At 45.4% G+C, this 21,343-nt stretch overlaps 1 protein-coding gene across 3 annotated transcripts in view; it reads right to left on the bottom strand.

The window, feature by feature from the left end:
• Positions 1 to 21,343, bottom strand: part of Znrf1 (zinc and ring finger 1) — a 99,785-nt gene that overhangs the window by 4,803 nt on the left and 73,639 nt on the right. For all 3 annotated transcript variants that reach the window (XM_055620790.1, XM_055620791.1, XM_055620792.1), the window contains exons 2-3: positions 13,449 to 13,544; positions 1,619 to 1,724 (exon numbers count right to left, since the gene is read on the bottom strand). In XM_055620790.1, coding sequence (XP_055476765.1) covers positions 1,619 to 1,724; positions 13,449 to 13,544 — 202 coding nt within the window. The remainder of the gene's footprint in view (positions 1 to 1,618; positions 1,725 to 13,448; positions 13,545 to 21,343) is intronic.

The raw sequence follows: 21,343 nt of genomic DNA, 5'->3' as shown, positions 1-21,343 counted from the left end.
TAAATATAATAATTAATAAAAATAAATAAAAAATAGAAAGAAAGACAGACAGAAAGAAAAGAATGATCTTGGCTCAGCAGGAGACAGGAGCAGTAGGTACAGGTTCTGGTAGAATCTGGCCTTACAGAAAGAACAAGAGTGGGGGCTGGGGAGATGGCTCAGTGGTTAAGAGTACTGACTGCTCTTCCAGAGGACCTAGGTTCTATTCCCTGCACCCACATGGCAGCTTACAACTGTCTGTAATTCCTGTTCCAGGGAATCCAACACCCTCACACAGACATACATGCAGTCAAAACACCAATGTACATAAAATGTAAATAAATAAAAAAAAGAAAATTTCTGAAACAAACAAACAAACAAACAAACAAGAACAAGAGTGGCCTTATAAGGTCGGAAGCCCAAGTGTTGGGAGCCAAGAATAGCAACCGCTAAGGAGGTGAGAACAGGTGGACTACAAAGGGCAGAAGCTTAACTGCCTCTAAGGTTTGAGAGGCAGGGAGTGGGGCCAGATACAAGAGGCTAGCTAGTGATGAGGGTGGCCAGATCTGGGATGATGAGAGCGCTCCAGAGTCCCAAGCCTACCTAGCTTAGATACAACAGTAGAAGGGGGAGCTAAAAACTGGAGAGGTGAAGGAGGGAAGGCGGTAGTAAGACCTCATTCTACAGTGGTTATAATGGACTCTGTGCAGCCAAGAACAAACAAAACTCATTTTCTTTCTTTTTTTTAAAGATAGGGTTTCTCCATGTAGCCCTGGCTGTCCTAGAACTTACTCTGTATATCAGGCTGGCTTTGAACTCACAAAGATCCACCTGCCTCTTCCTTTCAAGTGCTGGGATTAAAGGTGTGTGCCACCATGCCTGGCACATCAGGACACTTTCAAAGAGAACAACCAAATAGATAATTTGCTTAGGTCTCCCAGGGGTTTCCTTTCCTGCCTCTGGTTAATGTTGCAGGGATCTGTGATGGAAACCAGAGCCACAGTTCTCCCAAAGGCCAATCACATACAGGCACAGCTGTGACACTGAGGACCAGCAGTCCTGGGCTGGGCTTAGAAAAGCCCCTGTGCAAGCTGGAGGAGCAGAGAGCAGGTGCTGGCCCAAGGAACACAGGGTGTCCTTCTGTCCTTGACAAGGTGTCTTCTTTCCAGTTAGAAAAAAGACGAAGGATACTGCTGAAGGCAGAGGACGAATCTTGGCCTGGCTAATTATAGCAGCTCTCAGTACATGCAGGTAGTGGCTTTTCCTGCCTCCTGGCCCTTGTGGGAGGAGGGTGCCACATAGACCAGTAAGGGCACTACTTCTACCCTTGACACCTCTCTGCAGGACAGGGTTCAGAGAGAAGGAAGAGGAGTCAAGCTCCAGGTGAGATTTTACACATGCCTAAGCCAGGTCTACACACTGATTTCTATTATCTGACTTGCCGAAACAGAGTAGAGTCTTGAGCAGTTCACCTCTGCTCTGCCCTAGCAGTAACTGAGCCTTCCTGTCATGCCTGACTCCTATCAGAGAGCAAAGAATATACGGGCCATCCTGTAACCAGAGGACTGGATGACTGGTGAAGGGGCTCTACCCCATGGACGTGGGATTTGGCAGAGCTGTTCTTGCCAGGCCCCTGTACCTTTTGTGATAGATGCACAGGCATGGCAGCCTGGCTATCGTGTCCCCCTGAAGCAGCTCCTCCAGGCAGATCACGCACTCACCCGCATCTTTAGTCAGCACATCATCTGCAAGAGAGACAGGGAGACCAGCAGGGTTAATCACCAGTGGGTGGGTGGCAGGCACAGAGCAAACACAGGTCTAGGAGCGACTTGCATGACCTAAATAAACCACCATGCTTTGCGTGAGGGGAACACAGTAATGGGAGAAATATGCAGAGAACTAAACAAGCCTTCTGACCTAGAAGCCTGGGTATGAGGGGCATGGAAAAAAGTGCTTACTCTGCAGCAAGGAAGGCTTTGGAGAGCTTCACAATAATATGAGCCAAAGGAATAGGCTGGGACAGGAAGGATGAGATTCCAGCAAAGAAAATAATGTCAGACACCTGGGAGCTTGAGGAAGTCCGCTAAGAGAGGTTGCAAAGACACTCACAAAGCCATAGCTAGGGGTAAAACCAAGTCCCCAGGAGCAGATTCTCGTGCTGTGCTGTGGAATCTCGGCATTATAGGTGGAGTATGGGAACTCCCTCTGGAAGCAACTCTGTGCAGCAACAGCACACAAGCTCACAAGGTCAGGGCAATAGCATGCATATGTCATTGAGACACTCCTCAGGAAAAGGCAAAGTTAGAGAGTCTATCAGGTAACTCCACAGTGAATACCAATGGAGACTGCCAGATGTGGGACAACATATACAGACAGTAGGATAGAGAGACTATCAAAGGAAAAATTCAGACTAAACTTCAAAAAAGCCAGAGGCAGGCCTGCTGATGCAGAGGTGACATGGAATTACCAGCCACAAGAGAGCATCCAGTGAGCAGGTTATGGCTGTTCAGGAAGGAGAGCTTAGAACAGGTCACTTCCCAGCACTATCAGTCATGAGTTGTGTGGACAATACATGATGAGATACTGTGTGTGTTGTTCTCTGAGCTGCAGATCTTATAAGCTAGCAAGGTACATAATGTCATGTGTGAGTGATGAAAGAGAAGCACAGAAACATCACATGTCTTGCCTTTGTCAGGTTGTGCCAAGATTTGGGTACTTTGTTCTAGTGACCTTTCTTCCTATTGCTGTCTCTTTGTGTCCTGCTTATTTTGTTGGAAAGAAAGCTATTAAGGATTCATAAAATATGGATTGTTCATAGGCTAGAAGAGCCTGGCAACTCAAACTTTCCTACCAGAAACCTGGAGAAAATAAATAAAATAAAGTGGCTAATCCCATCCCTTTAAAGCAGTAGATACCATATATAACTGTTCGTGCAGGTAAGGAAAAAATATGGGGGCTGGAGAGATGGCTCAGAGGTTAAGAGCACTGGCTGTTCTTCCAAAGGTCCTGAGTTCAATTTCCAGCAACCATATGGTGGCTCACAACCATCTATAACAAGATCTGGTGCCCTCTTCTGGTGTGCAGGCAGAATACCATATAAATAATATTTAAAAAAAATATGGAAAAATATAGCTTTAAAGTGACTGAAAGGAGGATTAGAAGCAAAGTAAATTTAGGTTCTTTTGTATTATATTGACAGCTTGAACATATACTGCTTTCATACTTAAAATCCTCAATAAAGAAGTGCACTGGAAACCCGGAGCTGTGGTGCAGAGGCAGAGGCAGAGGCAGGCAGATCTCTGAGTCTGAGGCCAGCCTGGTCTATAAAGTGAGTTCCAGGACAGTCAGGGCTATAAAGTAAGACCCTATCTACAAACAAACAAACAAACAACTAAAACCAGACCAATGAATGAATGAATGAACAATCAAACAAACAGACAAGCAAACAAGCACGCTGGCGTGGTGGTTTGAATGGGAATGGCCCCATAAACACACAGACTTGAATGTCTGGTCATTAGGGAGTGTGCAACAGAGATTAGGAGGTGTGGCCTTGTTGGAGGAAGTGCATCACTACAGGTGGGCTTTGGGGCCAAGTCTCTTTCTCTCTCTCCTAGTTGCCTGATCATCCAGATATAGAACTCTCGGCTACCTCCCACAGCACCGTATCTGCCTGTGTGCCACCATGCTTCCTGCCACGGATTAAATGGCCTCTGAAACTGAAAGTCATCCTCAATTAACTGTTTCCCTTTACAGGAGTTGCTGTGGTCATGGTGTCTCTTTACAGCAATGCCTGATGCTTTTCATGGTGACCTACTGGAGGACAAAACCCTCACCAGAGATGGGAGGAAAAGTTGTTTAGTCCAGAGATCATCCTTGGAAACATCCTTGGCCATTTCTTCCCCATTCTCTGGGGCATCTCACCCCTGACATGGACTTTCAGGCTATATCCTTTCATAAACTTTGTTTCTTTGTCAGATTCCAAAGTAGTTTCCCTTCAGATTCCCCCTACCAATAGGTAACACAGCAGTGAACTCAAGAAGCGAATTAGACTCCTCTGTGTCCCCAACAGCTTTCCAGACAGTCTGTTCCATTCTTCCACCTGCACCTTCTCTAAGAGAGCCCATGTGGCCCTATAGGTGACCAATGTGGTGCAGGGGAGCAGATAGGGTTTGTTTTGGTTTTTTTTTCCATGTCAAACCAGGCCAGGGAGAAAAGGGTGATTCATTTAATATCCATGGATAGAAGCTTGAACACTGGTCAGTGAAGGACTGGCAGACCCAGAATTGAACACCTGTTGATTAAATACACACTTTTTGTGGCCTCTTCACAAAGCAATTGTATTTACCTTACCAGCCAGCCTGGGTGTCTCAGCATGGCATGAAGAACTGAGCCTTGTAGCTGCCCTGTTAGACTGACACAGAGCAGGGAGCACAAAACATTGGGATTGAGGCTGCGAAAGGCCATCTGGAGGTTCTAAGGTGGCCCAAAGGAATAAGAGGCTTGGAATCTGGGTTGGCAAGATGGCTTAGTGCATAAAGGTGTCTGTCACAAGCCTAAAGACTTGAGTTTGGTCTCCAGGACCCGTATGGTAAAAGGAGAGAATCAACTGCTGCAAGTTGTCCTTTGACCCCCACACACATGAAAATAAAAAAAAAAAAAGAGAGGCTTAAGAGTCTGACAGCATGGGGAACCCAGTAGTGACTGCACCTAACCCAGACCCGAGAGAGCAGAGGGCACAGCTCCTCAAGAGATCTGTCTACACCTTCCTGTTTCAACCACCAGGGCTGCGAGTGAACAACCACCAGATGTCAGAAATAGCTGAAGCAGAGGCTTGACTATCAAGCACTTCTGTGAGATTTCCACACTCCTGTGACAGGGACTCTGTGGCACAAAGCGAAGGTCCCTGGACCCAGTACACATGGAGGTAATGTAGACAGACTCAAGTGCTCCTTGACATGCCCAGGGCCTCTGAGGAGGGGGCTCAGCAAAAGCTGGATGACAAGAAGACAGGAGCCTTTGCCTTTGGGTTTTGTTCTTTTCTTGGTACTTCTTTAGAGCTGCTTGCACCTTTCTTGATGCCACAAGCAAAGCCAACCAATGTTACTGCCTGTGGGGAAAAGAAAAGTGAAAGAAGAAGAGGAAAGAAGAAGGAAAAAGAAGAAAGAAGAAGGAAGAAAAAGAAAGAAGAAGAGGAGGAGGAGGAGGAAGAAGAGGAGAAGAAGAAGAGGGACCTTGATTTTCTGAGCCAGCTACAGACCAACAACTTTAGAGAACTCTCAGAGACTCCTGCAGACCCTGGCAGATAGAAAACTCTGCAGCTAAGTGGCCACGACTCTCAAGCTTGAGTTCCTTCAGTCTTGCTACCTTGTTTCCTTTAAAGGTCCAGGACACAAGCAATTTCTCTGAGGCTTAAAAACACCATCCATCTCACAGAGAGGCTAAGTTTTCCATTTCTGTGAAGTGTATGGGGTCCCCAGGTGACAATGAACAGGGCAAACGGAGGATCAGCACTGATGCCTCTGACATCCCAGGGCTTAGGTGCCCCATGGAGTGCTCTGGCAAGGCACTCAGCAAGGGGCCCCAGAACTCTCTGTGGCACATACTTGGGAGGGAAGGCTGAGGTGCAGCTCAGAGCTGGCTAAGAGCAGGGCTACACATCTACTTTTCCCCTTGTGGCACATCAGTAAGGAGGATGAAAGGCAAAAGGCAAACTAGCAAAAGGCGTAGCTCAGGCACCGATGAGTGCCTGGGCTACACCATCTCTAGTAGAACAGACCTGCTGCTGGTCCAACGTGTTGGCGGACAGGACAAGGAAGGGGCACCAGAGTCTGGTATCTCGGACTCCTTTCATAGTACTGATGGGGTGTCCTACTCTCCAGAGAGGAGATCTTAAGCACAAAGTGTCTCCTATCAGCAACATCATATCCCAATAGCCCTGGACTATGAGGTGTAATCCAATGTTTTGACAAGTTTGGCTGCAATGAGGATAACCAGAGGGGGTAAAGAAATTAAATAAAGGAAAAGACTGAGATGTTTTATAGTGACAAGAGCTGTCCCCAGTTTCTCCATGCAGTGCCCTCTCTTCTAGCCTCCCTGCCGCTCCTGGGTACCCATTAGTAGTTAATCTGGCCAGGCTGGTCAACAGCAGCCAGATGAGCAGCTGCCTCCTTCTAGCTCTTCTCTAGTGGAAGGAACATTAGGACAGACACAGCCACAGCAGCCAGGCTCTGGTTACTGCTTTAGCACCTAACAATAGCTCTAGCCAGAGCCTAACTTAGTGCTGGGCCAACTCTTCAGGCAGGATCTGAGTTACCTAGCCTGAGAAGGGAAGAGTACTTCCACCCCAACTATAAAGTCTCTGTCAGTGGAAGACAGGAACATTGTACTTGTCTGCCCAGGTCACTGGCTCCAACCAGGATGACTATAGCAGCTGACGGTCAAAGCTTTCCTGCTTTTAGGGAAGCCAGGCTGCCATCCTTTAAAGAAAGCTGATGTGGGCTAGAGAGATGACTCAGTGTGTGAAGTGCCTGCCTCTCAGGCATGAGTTCCTGAGTTCATATTTCCAGCACCTATATAAGAACTAAGCATGGCCAGGCAGTGGTGGCACACGTCTAATTCCAGCACTTGGGAGGCAGAGGCAGGCAGAATCTCTAAGTTCAAGGCCAGCCTGGTCTATAGAGTAAGTTCCAGGACAGTTTCTACACAGAGAAACCCTGTCTTGAAAAAAGCCAAAACAAATCAAACAAACAAACAAACAAACAAAAAACCCAAATCAAACCAAACAAGAAATGAACAAAACCCAAACCCCAACATAATGGCACATGCCTCTAATCCTAGCACCGAAAAGGTAGAGACAGGATAATTCATCTAGCCAGCTAGCCTAGCCAAATCTGTGAGCTCCAGGTTCAACGAGAGAGCCCCATTTCAAAAAAAAGGAAGAGAGGGCTGAAGAGATGGCTCAGCAGCTAAGGGCACTTGTTGTTTTTCCAGAACCTAGCACCTACCTAGAGGCCCACAACCTCAGTAACTCTAGTTTCAGAGTATCTGATACTATATTCTGACAACCAAGGGCACCAGGTATGCATGTGCTGGGCACACACATGCATGTACACAGAGGCAAAACATACATACATATAGAAATAAAAAAAGCAAATCATAATTAAAGTCAGAAAAGTTAGGAAGACACCTGCTGCTAACCTCTGGCCTCAACATGCACCCACATGTCCCACCTCCTTCAGGAAAGCACGCTGGGCCGGCAAGATGGCAGAGTGGGTAACTTGCTGCAGAGCCTGGCAACCTGAGTCCAATCCCCGGAATAAACATGGTCCCCTATTTTGTCTTCTGGTTCCACTTTTGTGCAATAGTGCACGCCCATATGTGGACATGTGTGTGGGCACACACAGGCACCCACACTAGATAAATGAAAAGGGAGGGAGAGAGGAAGGGAGGCAGAAGGAGGGAAGGCACTCACATTACAGCATAGAGCTTTGCAGACAGGGTAAGATCCCTTGGCAAAGAAGGGGGAGGCTGCACCCAGAACAGAATCTGAGAATGTACTGAAGCAGTGACTGGTCACCATGTGTGCCCTTGATGCTGTGGCAAACTCCCGCCTCACCAGAACATCCCGGCAGTGAGGAGTTCTGGCAAGCCCTGGAACAACACCCTCGAACGTTCAGTCACCTCTGTGGCATCACAGTGCTCTTCTGCTAAGGAAAAGCCACTCCTCTATCTTAGGAGCTTCTGTATTCCTACATTCCTCATTGGGCAGTATGATGGCCAGAGAAAGAAAAAAGAAATAGGCGTTGAAGCCAACTGCATTTACACAGGGGTAAACCCTCTGTTCTCTGAAGCTCCCTCAGCTTCAGGGTATCCCTAGGTTCAGAACTACCACAAGAAGGCTTGGACAGGTAAGAAGCTAGTGGCTGGTGCCTGCCCCTCCTGCTCCTCCAGCAGGGCCTCTGCTGGTCACTGGTCTCCCTTGTTTTTCCCTAGCAGCACCATGGGCCAGTTCTCTTTTCTTCTGAGCACTGGTTGGACCAGTAAAACTGGTCTTGCTTTCCCTAAATTAAAAAAAAAAAAATAATCTGGCAAGCACCTATTGGAGGCCTTCCAACCCTCCACTCAGGCCAACCTGCATATTAAGAAAAATACTACTTTCTATCTACCTCATTTAGAAGGTTTCTACTTTTTACTTTAGTGGTTAACTAAATTTCACCTTACATAACCATCATAAATTCTGTAAAAATTTCAGTTGGTGCCAGCAACTGTGGAGGGCGTGAGTGGGTGAGCAAGGTGTGCGCATGTATAGGTCTCCAGGGCAGTGGCCAGGAGACTCCAGAACTTGCTTGCGTGTTCACTCGTGATTACCCTTGCTATGCCCACTCATTTTTTCCTACTTCGGGAAATGAAACAGAGCCTCACACATAACAGGCAGGCACTCTATCACAGGCTGCATTCTCAGCCCTCAAGTCATTTAAAAAGTTTTTGAAAAGATTTAATTCTTTTGTGTGTATGAAGTGTTTTGTCCGCGAGTATGTCTGTGCACCACACGTGTGTCCTGGTGTCCAGAGGGGGTGATCCTCCATGTGAACGCTGAGAATCAAACTGGGTCCTTTACAAAGAGCAAGTCCTCCCAAGCACTGAGGCAACTCTCCAGCCCCTGCAGTCACCTTCCATGAGAAAACAGAACTTCATCACCACTGAAAAAAGCCGCATAATGCCCCGTCCAGAAAGATTCTAAGAGCTTATGCTTTATAGCCAGAGATTTCCTCCTTATTTTTTTTCTTTAAATTTTTTTTTATTTTAAAGATCTATTTATGTGTAGTGTTTTACCTGTATGTACATTTGTGTTAACACAAGGAAGGCATTAAATTCCTTGAAACTGGAGTTATAGATAGCTGTGAGCTGGCATGTGGGTGCTAGAAATTTAATCAGGTCCCCTGAAAGAGCAGGCAAGCTGCTAACTTCTGAGTTATATATATATATATATATATATATATATATATTTTTTTTTTAAAGTAGATAAGGTAAAGTATGTGAGATTGTGGTGATGAGAAACTAGGAAAAACATGTTGCCAAAAAAACAAAAAAACAAAGTAAGCCCCAGAGTTCATGTTTTGTCTGAATTTGAAACATGTTCTAAGCACTCCAATCTACACACAAACCTAGGTAGCAAACAGTGTCCTCTTATCTCTAGTCTTCAGAAAAAGAAAAAAAAAAAAAAATGAAGACCGAGTCCAAGGGGGGCATGGTGGCACAGCCCCCTTTCTGCACTGAATGTTTTCCTTTGTTGGAGTTGTCATGGTCATGGTGTCTCTTCACAGCAGTAGAAACCCCAACTTAGACAGAAGTAGTACTGGGAGTGGGGTATTGCTGTGATAGGCTGACCATGCATTTGTTTGGAGGAATGCAGACTCTGGGACTTTGGATTAGAAAAGCAATTGGATGCTTTAAGTGGGGCTTAATGAGTAATCCTAGTAGGAACATGGAAGACAGTGGTGTTGAGGGCGACTTGAACAACGGGGGCCTGGCCCAAGAGGTTTCAGAGGAGAAGAATGTTAGAATGTAGCCTAGAGACCATTCTGGCTAAGAATGTGGCTGATTTCTGCCCTGGTCCAAAAAGTCTATTTGAGGCTAAATTGAAGAGTTCTGGATTAGTTGCATTGGCAGAGGAAATTTCAACACAGCATAGCACTGACTGTCATGTGTTTCTTAGTATTCACACTTAAGATGATCTTTAATGAAAAGGAACAAGCTGCGTAAGAAAGACATACAAGATATACACTTCAAAAAAAAAAAAAAAAAAAAAAAAGTGGTACCAGGAAGTAGAATGGAACTAAATCCTGTGGTCAAGGAGATAAACAGATTAAAGGAAAGCCTGATATTAAATGGAGTAAGAAGTGTGCTGACCTTAGAATGAGACCCCATCCAGCCAAGCTTCCAACTTGTGAAAAGGAATTAAAGAACAGCTTAGCTCCAGGAATAGTGGTGCACTCAGATAATCCCAGCACTCAGAAGGTAGAGGCTGGTGGATCTCTTAAGTTTGAGGTCAGCCTGGTCTACAGAGTGAGTTCTAGGATAGCCAAGCTTAGGTGGTTAAGGAAACCATCAAAAACAGAATGCTGGTGAATATGTAATTGAACCAGGACGCCATGTTCTAGTCCCAGCAAACAGCAGAACTTGGCAGCTTTGGCCAAATGCTTCTGGCTTTAGAGTTAAGGACAGAAGAAAGGGGTTATGGAATTTCCCTTTGTGACTAAGGAAAGCCACTGAGGCCAGGCATGTATAAGGGGTATTCCTGCATGGAGGCCGAGAGATGGTATTGTGTGAACCTGTGAAAGTGAAGCCTGGATTGCCCTGGAGACCCCAAAATGTTGGAGATGCAGGACAGAATCAGCCCAAGAGAAAGTGTGTTACAGTCAAAAAAGCTGAAAGGAGTTGGAGACCTGAAGAGCATTTTGACATCAGACATGAAAATGCAGAGTTTGAACTTGGCCCAGCTGGTTTTCTGTCTTGCTCTAGTCTAGTATTTTCTTACTACACTCCCTTTTGGAATGGTAATGTATATCCTGTGCCATTACATGTTGGAAGCATGTGATCTGCCTTTTAATTTTGATTTTACAGGGAATTACAATTAAGAGATTACATGAGTCTCAGAAGAGACTTTAAACTTTGGACTTTTAAACAGTGCTGATATTGTGATAGACTGTGGGGACTTTTAAAGTTGGACTAAATGTATTTTGCATTATGATATGGCTACAACCCAATGGGAGTAGGGAGTGGACTATGGTAGTCTGAATACAAATGGCCTCCATACATCCATTAGGAGTGGCACTATTAGGAAGTGTTGCCTTGTTGGAGTTGTGTGGCCTTGTTGGAGGGAGTTCATTTTTTTTCCTGCTGCCTGCTGATCTGGATGTAGAACTCTCAGCTTCTCCTCCAGCACCATGTCTGCCTGAGTGCTGCCATGCTTCTAGCCATAATGATAATGGACTAACCTCTGAAAATGTAAGCTAGCCCCAATTAACTGTTTCCCTTTGTTAAGAGTTGCCGTGATCACAGTCTCTTCACAGCAATAGAAACCTTAACTTATCATGTGAGGTGACTTTGTTTCTGCCACAGACATTATTACAGACTTCTCCCCTTGGATTCTAACAGCCAAGTTCTCTCAGGCCAAGACCCATCTGAAGCTTCTTTGTGCTGTGACAGCAAAGGCAGTGTCTTCAGAGAGCTCTCGCCAGCAGACCACAGGACAAAACAGTCTTCATAAGGTCTCAACACATGTGGGACAGAAGTAAATGCAGTACTTGAAGCTTCGGCTGCGGTGAGCTCTGAGACACAGGACCCATCCTTCCATGGTTCCAGGCAGAGACAGGGACAAAGCTGAGCCTGAGCAGGGGAAGGCTGGCTAAAGCAGTGACATCAGACCCAGGAGGATGGCAGTCACAGGGAAAAGGAAAAGCTATCTGCTAGGGAAGAAAGAGGTTCAAAGACAGGGCCACAGGCTGGCCTGTAGCTGGCCCTCTTGCACATCTAGAGGTCTTCAGGCCACATGTACCAAGAGAGATAGCACACCCTCCTGCAACTGGCAGGAGGAGATATAAGACAAGTAGGCAAGTAGGAGATAGAAGAACAAAAATCTTGTTGGAAAATTTAAAATATATTTAATATTATATTTTACAAGGCCCTGGATTCCATTCTAGCACCTCCCCCCATATTTTATATTTGGAACACTAGAATGGAATCTAGGGCCTTGTGCATGCTAAGTGAACATTCTACCACAGAGCTACACTTGTAGCCCTTGAAATTTTTGAGTAGGGACATGATAATAAAAATTTTTGGATTCTAGATTGTTCACGTTAGAGGTGTATAATTATTTATGTCTATACAAATGTTCAAAAATTGGGAAAACTCCAAAACTTAAAACATTTCTGGCCCTAAGAATTTCATGTAAGATCAGCCTGCGGTAGGATGATTTTTTAAGAGAAACAAGCAGGTTACAGTCCTCTGATTTATTTTCCAGGATTGCATAGGAGTCATGAGCCCTCCCTAGGCTCTCAGAGCATCCACACTCTTCCTAGTGCCTGCTCTGACTTTAACCTGTGAAGGTGGGCCAGGGCTGAAAGCATGCATCCATCTTGTAGGGAAGAACACACTTTCCTGGCAAACACTGTTAGACCAGACAAATACAGAGGGATGGAAAGCCAGAGATCCCTGGCACCACCATCTGGGCAGCGTGAAGTCAGTGAATGCTGTGGAGCCTTGCTTCTTCCATGGCAGCTGCAATTTCCTAAATACTGCTATGTGTTGAGCTCTGTGCTAAAGGGCTCTATGTGCAAAAGTTGGTCAGAAAATGAAGGCAGCACTTGTCTAAATTATATAGTCAGTGAGCGGCAGAGGAAGACTGACCTCTGATCATCTGAACTACAGAAACTTACCTACAATATACCAGATAGATCTGGCACTCAACTTTATCCCCAGAAACATGTTAGCATAACCCAGGTGTCATAGAATCCCCCAGACTATGATTCCATCTTTGCTGGATTCATACTCAAGCCTTTTTTAGTTTTATGTTTTGAGACAAGGTTTCTCTGTGCAGCCTTGGCTGGCCTACAACTCACAGATATCTGCCCGGCTCTGCCTCCTGAATGTTGGGAATAAAGGCATGCACCACCACTGCCTGGCGCATCCTCAATTACAGGGCAGCCTCTAGGCAGGAAGCCATGGTAGGGACAAAGACCCTCCAGCACTCAACTCCAAATGAACCTACCAACTGAACATTCATTCCAACTACTGTCACGTGGCTTAACCAGGTGCTCACCTGAGCCACAAAGAAAACAGGTACCCTGTGGGTACCTCCCGCACCATCATTTTCCTTACCCATGGAGAGATGGTATTTTCTTTTGACTCCTCTGATGGCTCTTAGAATGAGTCCAATTGTCTTGGAACTTACCATGGCCAGGGGCAGCATAAATAGGGAAAAGAATGGCCACGTCTCCCAACCAAAGGCCATAGAACAGAAGTGCAGAGAGCAGAGGACTGACTGAGTGGCTGAGAGCCTTCTCAGCACTGTAGCCTTGGCCCAGGACTTGGTTTCCCTGGCTTCACCTCAGCTACTCCAATTTATAACCAAGGCTCTCTGGAACAGCAGGTTCCTCATCACCACAGATATTGCTGCTAAAAGAAAAGTATACAGCAGCTGGGCATGGTGGCACAGGCCTGTAATCCCAGCACTCAGGGAGGCAGAAGCAGGTGGATCTCTATGAGTTCAAGGCCAGCCTGGTCTACAAAGCCAGTCACACAGAGAAGGCTACACAGAGAAACCCTGTCTCGAAAAACCAAAAACTAAAACAAACAAATAAACAAAAAACCAAAACTACACAGAAGCCCCCCTCACCTGGAGGCTATGCCTCCAACTGTCCAACTCATCTTGACATCAGGAAGCAGACAGACAGACAGACAGTCCTTACCATTGTAAGACAGGCGAGGTTTGCTCAGACACATTATAAAGTGCATTTCCATCTCATCGGATGCCACAGACTTGGAGCAAATGGGGCACTTGAAACCTGAAAGAGAGGAAAGAGCATGAACTATCAGCATGAACTATCTTCTTCAAATGCAGCTATCCACAGTCAATGCTCAACCACAATGCTGAGTGGGGTCAGCACTCAGGACAGTGACAATGTGGGCAGTGGAGACCCATTTGCACGAAAACACTTTGCCACACACCATTTAACAGAGGTTGCTGACTTGTGTATCATGTTCTTTTAGACCCTTTCAATGAAGTCTAGTAGACAAGGAAGCAGCAAACTAAGGCAGCTGAATAATCTTTAAATATCAGAGCTTACCATCCATCAGTCCCTTTCAAGGGAGGAGTCACTACTGCCATTTGCACTTCCATCCCTCACCTCCTCACATACCTAGCAACTTCGCCATTCACCCAAGCATCCTCTTGCCTCTTGAAACTAAGGAAGCTATATCCTTTAAGAAGTATGTGAGCAGTTAAGGGAGTTGGTGGTGGGGGCGCTCCAGAGTGTTCCTAAGTGCTAAGTAAAGCAGCTATTTCCATAGCCAGGCAAACACAGCCATTGTAATCTGTTGCTTTTTCCCAGGACAATTGGGACTGTTATGCACCAAAGGGCTTCCTCAGCACTAAAGCAGCATTGGTAAGTTCTGGTTGAGAATCTTCTGAGTTGAGCTACAATTAAGCAAAGCTAACTTCCTTTTTCTTTTCCCCCCCCAAGAAGGGTTTCTCTGTGTAGCCTTTGGCTGTTCTGGAACTTTGCCTTGTAGACCAGGCTGGCCTCAAACTCACAGAGATCCACTTGCCTCTGCCTCCTGAGTGCTGGGATTAAAGGCTGGGGCCAACATCACCTGGCAGAAAGCTAACTTCCAGATGGATGTGCGCGCGCGCACACACACACAGTCGCTGCCTCACCAGCAGACTAATGTACTGATGAGCAAACATGCCCAGTGATAACACTGATAAGACAGATGAATTATTATTCCAGTCTTTTTCATTTTATATTACTGAAACATTTTTCAAAGAGCTCAATTCTTTGCATGAAAATTCTACCACAGATCCACCAACTTTGAAAAATTATTGATTTGTCAGCACCCATTTGTGTACATCAGTGTCTTTTTTGGTGACAGTGACTCTTACCTACCTGGTCCGGATGTACTAACATGCCATAACGCATCTAGTTTCAGTTAGAACTTTCATAGTTTGATGTTGATCATGACCATCTACAATGTTTATTCATTTTAAAAATGTATGTGTGTGTACTGCTTGCATATACATTGTGCGGCACATATATGCCTAGTTCACATGGAGGTCAGAAGAGGGCATCAGATTCCCTCGAAATGGCACTGCAGATGATTTGAGCTGCCATATGGGTCCTGTGAACCATACCTGCGTCCTAAGCCAGAGCAGCTAATGCTAGTAAACTACTGAGTCACCTCTCTAAGTCTACTCCCCAACCCTTGCCGTTTTTGAGAAAGGGTCTCACTGTACAGTCTTGGCTCATCTGAAACTTGCTATGTAGACCAGGCTGGCCTGGAACACACAGATCCATCTGCCTTTGCCTACTCTGCAACATTCTTAAAGAAACAGTAAAAGGCCAAACAGTCAAATACATGGTCGTGAGTCCCAAAATAAATGACTTCACACCTTCTCCAGTGGTCCACACATGCCTTGCTAATCTGTGTGGAAAGCTGTGACTGGGGTAAAGTGGCAGAGAGACAGGAAGCAAGTCACACAAGGTACTTACTTGAAGTCTTCAAATCTTTTTCTCAGTGATAATGCTAAAATATATATATGCATATATATGTATGCTAAATGCTAACACACACACACCACACACACACACATACACAGTCCTGGAACTCGCTATGTATACCACAGTGGCCTCAAACTCACAGAGATCTGCTCGCCTCTCTGAGTGCTGGGATTAAAGATGTGTGCCACCAGAGCCAGTATCTATAATGCTATAGGACCAAACAGCAGACGTGGTGTTCAGCTAACTACAGCTGAAGTGGACTCCATGGCATAACTCCTATCCCGCTGGCCCATTTAAAAATTCTCAGCATCTACATCTCACCAATACCTGACTTCTGCTTGGTTACAAGTCCACAAGTAGCAAAAGCAGAAGACCAAAAGAAGCTTGGGAATGGAGTTTCCTGGCAGAACCAGGCTGCTTATTTTTTAAAGCTAGCTTAGAAATGTGCAGATTAGTGTCACATATGCAATGGAGAGATGAGGGATAAACCTGAGTCTCAGAATAAAGACACTCTTCATTTCTAATCTAAGTCCTGTGTGATTACAAAAGATTTTCTGTTGTTTCCCACTCACAAGAGCAAGGGTTCTTAGGGATTTAAATGGCTTAGAGAATAGGTGTTTGCTGCACTCCCTGAGTTATCGCCCACATGTAGCTGAACGCTGGGGCTGTAGTGGTAGAGGGACCACAGGTCCTCCAAACCTAGCCTGGGCACATACACAAAGGTATTCAAGTGATCTGTCACTAGAAAAAGTTTACACTTCCCATGCTGCGTATTTCCCTAGCATTTCTAAGAAGATTTAGGCAATTCCCGAAATAACACCTGTATTCTAATGTGAGGCACTGAGTGAAAGAGAAGGGGTCAAATTACCAAAGATATTGGCAAGCAGGTCACTCAGCAAGGTCTAAATGTCACTAGACATTTATATCCTAGGGAACAACAGCTGAGACTCTTAAGTTTAGAGCTATCTCTTCACTGTACTGAAGAAGGCGCAGGCCTCCGTAAGGCCTTGGTGCAGTGTAAGGTCACATATGAGACACGAGAGCCGAGACTACACCGTGTCTTCTTTGGTCTCTAAAGTTCTTTCCATGAAGAAAGAAAACCCTGGCATGGGATTTTGAGAAAGAAGTGAGCTGGGGAATATTACCTCTGGTAGATGAAGTGCAATGTGGCAGGGACCCTGTTTTAACTAAATCAGTTAGGGTCTGTGCCTCTCAGTACTTTCCTTTTAACTTATTTTATAAGGCTCATGAAGTAATTAGAACTATTTTTTATGCAAGACAAAGGAATTTTCTAGACTCAAGACTTTGGCAAGTAATATATCCTTTCTTGGCCCCCAAGTTTTATTACTGGAAAAAATGGAGGAATTCATCCCATGTTTGCAAAGACCAAATAAGATAACATCATCAGGCCTAGAGCAGTAAGTGAGGAGGAAGAACAAGAGGGCTAGCGGAGGGACTTAGGCTGGGAACTAAGGTGATAAACACAGACCAAGAAGGGACTACTACTTTCCATACTGCCTGTGGAAGCAGGTCTCTTCTTACAATATGATAGTAGGTAAATAGTACTTTGCATTTATGGGGTCATTTCCAATGATAGCCACTGTGCTTTACATAGCTGCTTCTTTTTTCCCTCCTGAGACAGGGTTTCTCTGTGTAACAGAGCCTTGGCTGTCTGGACTCGCTTTGTAGACCAGGCTGTCCTCGAACTCAGAGATCTGCCTGCCTCTGCCTCCCTGAATGCTGGGATTACAGGTGTGCACCAGCTCGCCCGGCTACAAAGCTTCTTATTTCTGGTACAACATAAGTACTATCAATAGGCATATGCTATATTACTCTGTTTCACAGAAACACAATGAAGGTCAAATGCTCAAGTGACTTGTTCACCAGAACTGACATCCAGCAAGTCTGACCTCAAGCCAGCACTGTGCTGTCCCACTGGCCCACATGAAGGGTCAGCCACAGCACAGAGCAAGACACAGCTCTTCAAATAGCTTCAGATTTCTTTGTTGCCCCACACCCATGACTCTAGAAAAGCCCTAAACATAGATAGATAATACCTTTTTCTAGGAATTCTGTTAATGTAGAAGGTCAGAATTCCAGAATTCAGCATTCTACTTGGCACAGAGCCTATAGCATTGGCTGTAAGATGCTGAGTTTGCATATTAACTTTCAAATGAAAATAAAGGGCAAAAAGTAAGAGGGACAGGAAAAAAAAAATGGAGAGCTAAGGGGAAAAAGCTAATGTCCCCACCTTCTTTCCTGAAAGGTCATCCGATGATCAAGACGGATTCTACCATTTTACTGCCCCAATCTTTTCTTGTATCTGTCCAGTCTTGATTCAGCACCAACAGCCCTATGGAATGACAAATACTTATTTGTGAACTATTTATATTTATGAACTATCTGAAGGTTAAAACGTCTTTATCCTGTTTTGAAAGGAAGTCTGCACTGAATGAAAATCACCTTTGCAAACCAAGGTAAACCAAAGGTCTGCAGAGTGGGCCAGTCCACATGATTTTCTCACACCTCCTCAGTGCTCCAGACTGGCTAAAAGCAGCTTTATTTTTCTTCAAGAGAAAACCACAGGTAGTCTCTTCCAGGTGCTCCCCCACTTTTCTGATGCATTCACTCGGCACACCTAGAGGTGGCCATTGCCACTAGTTAGAGCTTGCACCTGTCTCCGGACGGTGGCTTATGGTCCCTTGACCTGTTCTGCTAATGTCTTAGTGAGGAAAAAGTGCATTGACGTGCACTGGCCTGGTTCTGTGGTTGGTGGTTCTATATGCAAATATTGCTACAAGATTCAATCAAGAGTAGCCAAAAGTAAGCTGGGTGCGGTGGCACATGCCTGTGTTCCCAGCACTCAGGGAGGCAGAGGCAGGTGGATCTCTGAGTTTGAGGCCAGCCTGGTCTACAAATCGAGTCCTGGACAGCCAAGGCTACAGAGAGAAGCCCTGTCTCGAGAAAACCAAACCAACCAACCAAACCAACCAACCAACCAAACCAACAAACAAAAAACCCCAAAAGTAGCCAAAAGAGGACAGAAACAAAACAAACAAAAACCCTAATTTCTTCCCTTTCTTTTATGCTTTCTAAGCCAGAAAAGCAAAAGGAACTGAATCTCCAGAGCCCAGCTGCTTCCTTTCTGCAAGTGCATTGTTCAAGTGGGAGTCCTTTGGCATTCAGTTACCCATCAGAGACGCAAGCCAAGAGAAGATAGGTCTGCACTGTGCCAGGTCAAGGGAGCCCATTCACAATGTCAGGTTAGGACCACTGGCAGGTGAGCCAAGAGTGACCTCAAGAAAGCTTAGAGTCATGTGGATTAAATGCATCTTCCTGGGGCAGGCTAACCCGGCCTCTCAATCTGACAGCACTGGAATAAGGATGGAGATAATGGGTTCAGAGTGCTCCCGATCCACCTCCATGTTCTACAGTCTAAGTCAGCAATCTCCACGCTCTGGGCACAGCTGTACTTCTCATTTTTCCAAACTGAAACCTTCTCCTTTAAGACCTGATTTCCTGGGCAGGACCAAGAGCTGATGCTTGTTGCTCCAGTTTCTCTCCCCACCCTCCCTGCCCCTCCCTGATGCTGATGAGCTATTTTAATGGCTGCCCCAGTTCTGCCTGATTCTGGGATCACCTAAAGGTGGAGAATTGAAAAGAAGTAACCAGGGTGAAGGAGCTGCACCCCCCCCGGGGGGGGGGGGGGCTCCTGTCTGAGAAAGAGTAAGGAACAATGTGGCACCCTCCAGCTGGGAGACCCAAGGACACCATCACCTCTGTTCTCCCCATCAGCTCCCAGATGCCAGGGCTCATTTTTCCTGCCATATCCTGTGACGGTTACTGACAATAAAACAGGACTTGGATACACAAACTGACTAAGTGGGATTTATTACAAACAGGTGACAAAGACGCCATGGGGGTTGATCCAGACATTTCTATACCATAGGTTCCACATTCTTCACACACAAACACACATATATTTTCTCTTCACACCCTTTCCCTCTCAAAAACTCAATGTATAATACATATATTGACAGAAAAACTGAAGTTTGAATTATGTCTCCTAAGAACATTCTGAATATAGAAAGGCCCAGCTATTCTAATTCTTTTCATTTTCATCAACCCTCTTCTGGACTTGGCATCTGCAGTTCACTTTTAGAGGTCAGGGGCAAACCCCCATCCCATAGGCATGCACATGAGCATACGTGTGTGCGCGGGTATGTGTGTGTGTGTGTGTGTGTGTGTGTGTGTGTGAGAGAGAGAGAGAGAGAGAGAGAGAGAGAAATACTGTGTGCCAAGAAAGCTGGGTTATAGGGTCCCCAGATATTTGGCTGAATATTATTCCTGGGTGTTTCTGGAAGTGTGTTTCCAGAAAACTTGGCACCTGGCTGAGCAGACCCTTCCCAGACCTACCCCCCAAGTGTAGGTCAGTCTCATACAATCAGTTGAGGACATGAATACAACAAAAGGGCTCGCTAGGACAGACTGATAGCACTGTGTTTCCTGGAAACGCCACTGGCTTTCCTGATTTCCAGTTTACAGAAAGCAGACTATGGGATTTCTCAGCCTCAATAATCATGTCAATCAATTCCTATAATAAATCTCTTTACACACACATGCACACACACACAGAGGCAAGTGTGTGCACAATTTCTCTTTCTTTGGAGAACTGTAATATATTTGTGTCCATCAAGATGTCAAATAATAAAACTGACATTACCAAATGCCAGTGAGGATATGGAACAGCTGTAACAAGAAATGCTGGAACGACAGCCATTTGGGAAAAGGTGGGTGTGTTTCTTATAAAACACACTCCTAACCTATGATCAAAGCAATTCCTCTGTCCCTATCCCCACCAAATGAAAGCATGTGTCTATAAGCAGACATTTATATAAGATTATATATCATTGCTTTATTAACAACAAGCAAAAGCTGGGAACAGCCTACCTGTCCATTAACAAAGTGGAGAAAAATGCTGTGATACACATACAGACTACAAGGGGAAAACCACTCAGTAGCAACAGCTAATGACAGCTCATACATGCAAAAACATAAATGAACACTAAAAACCTCCAGTGAAGATCATTAGGACACACAGTATGACTCTAACTAGAGGACACTTTAGAACAGGCAAAACTAACAGACTGTGAGAAGAACCAGAACAGTGGTTGCCTCTTGGGGACAGCAGCTGAGACACAGGTTGACAGAAAGGGAAATGTGAGAATTTCCCAGGGTAATGGTGATGTTTTATGTTAAGTGGACGTTTGGATTACATATGCATATCCATCTATCAAAATTGATCAAATAGACACTTTAGATTTGAGATTTCATTGTTTCAAAATTTTATCTGAATTAAAGAAACGTGTACCAGGCGTGGTGGTGAATGTTATATTCTTGGCGCATAGGAGATGGAGGCAGAGGCAGGAAGATCAAAATTCCAAGGTCATCCTCAGTTACACACTGACTCTGAGACCAGCCTGGGCTACAAGCGACTGTCTCAAAAAAAAAAAAAAAAAAAAAAAGCATAAGGAAAAAGAAAAAAAAAAACATTAAAAAGCTAACGTGTAGTGAATGACATGCTGCTGACTCGTGGAGGCTTAGGTGCGTACATTAAAATAAAAGCAGTGAGGGGCACGGGCTAACCAGCTCTCAGCTTTGCTGTGGGCTGGAGGTCTTCACAATGAGACACTGGACCAAGGGTCAGGCAGCAGGCTGTGATGTGACTGCAGACATAGACGACCTCCAGGAAAGAGGTGACAGTGAGCAGAGATGCCGGTGCTTCAGAAGAACAAAGGGCTGGGGAAATGTAAGAACACATCATGCAAGCATGGGGCCCGCACTCAAGCCCCTGGCACCTGAGTAAAAGGCAAGAAGGTCCACACCAGGAATCCCATCACTGGGGAAATAGACAGGAAGTTTCCTGGGGCTTCCCGGTCAGCCTAAGGGTCTCAAAGATGAGGTGGAGAAGCAAGTGAAGAAAACATCTGGCATCAACCTCTGGCTGCCACATGTACCCACACTCATGTGCATCCACACCCATGTAACCCCCCATACACCCACATACATGTACCCACACTTATATA

Source organism: Psammomys obesus, unplaced genomic scaffold (genome assembly GCF_907164565.1).
Source record: "Psammomys obesus unplaced genomic scaffold, mPsaObe1.curated_primary_1811, whole genome shotgun sequence".
In the NCBI taxonomy this organism is placed as follows: domain Eukaryota; kingdom Metazoa; phylum Chordata; class Mammalia; order Rodentia; family Muridae; genus Psammomys; species Psammomys obesus.
Note: the sequence above shows the minus strand (reverse complement) of the source record. Positions and strands in the feature narration are given on the sequence as shown.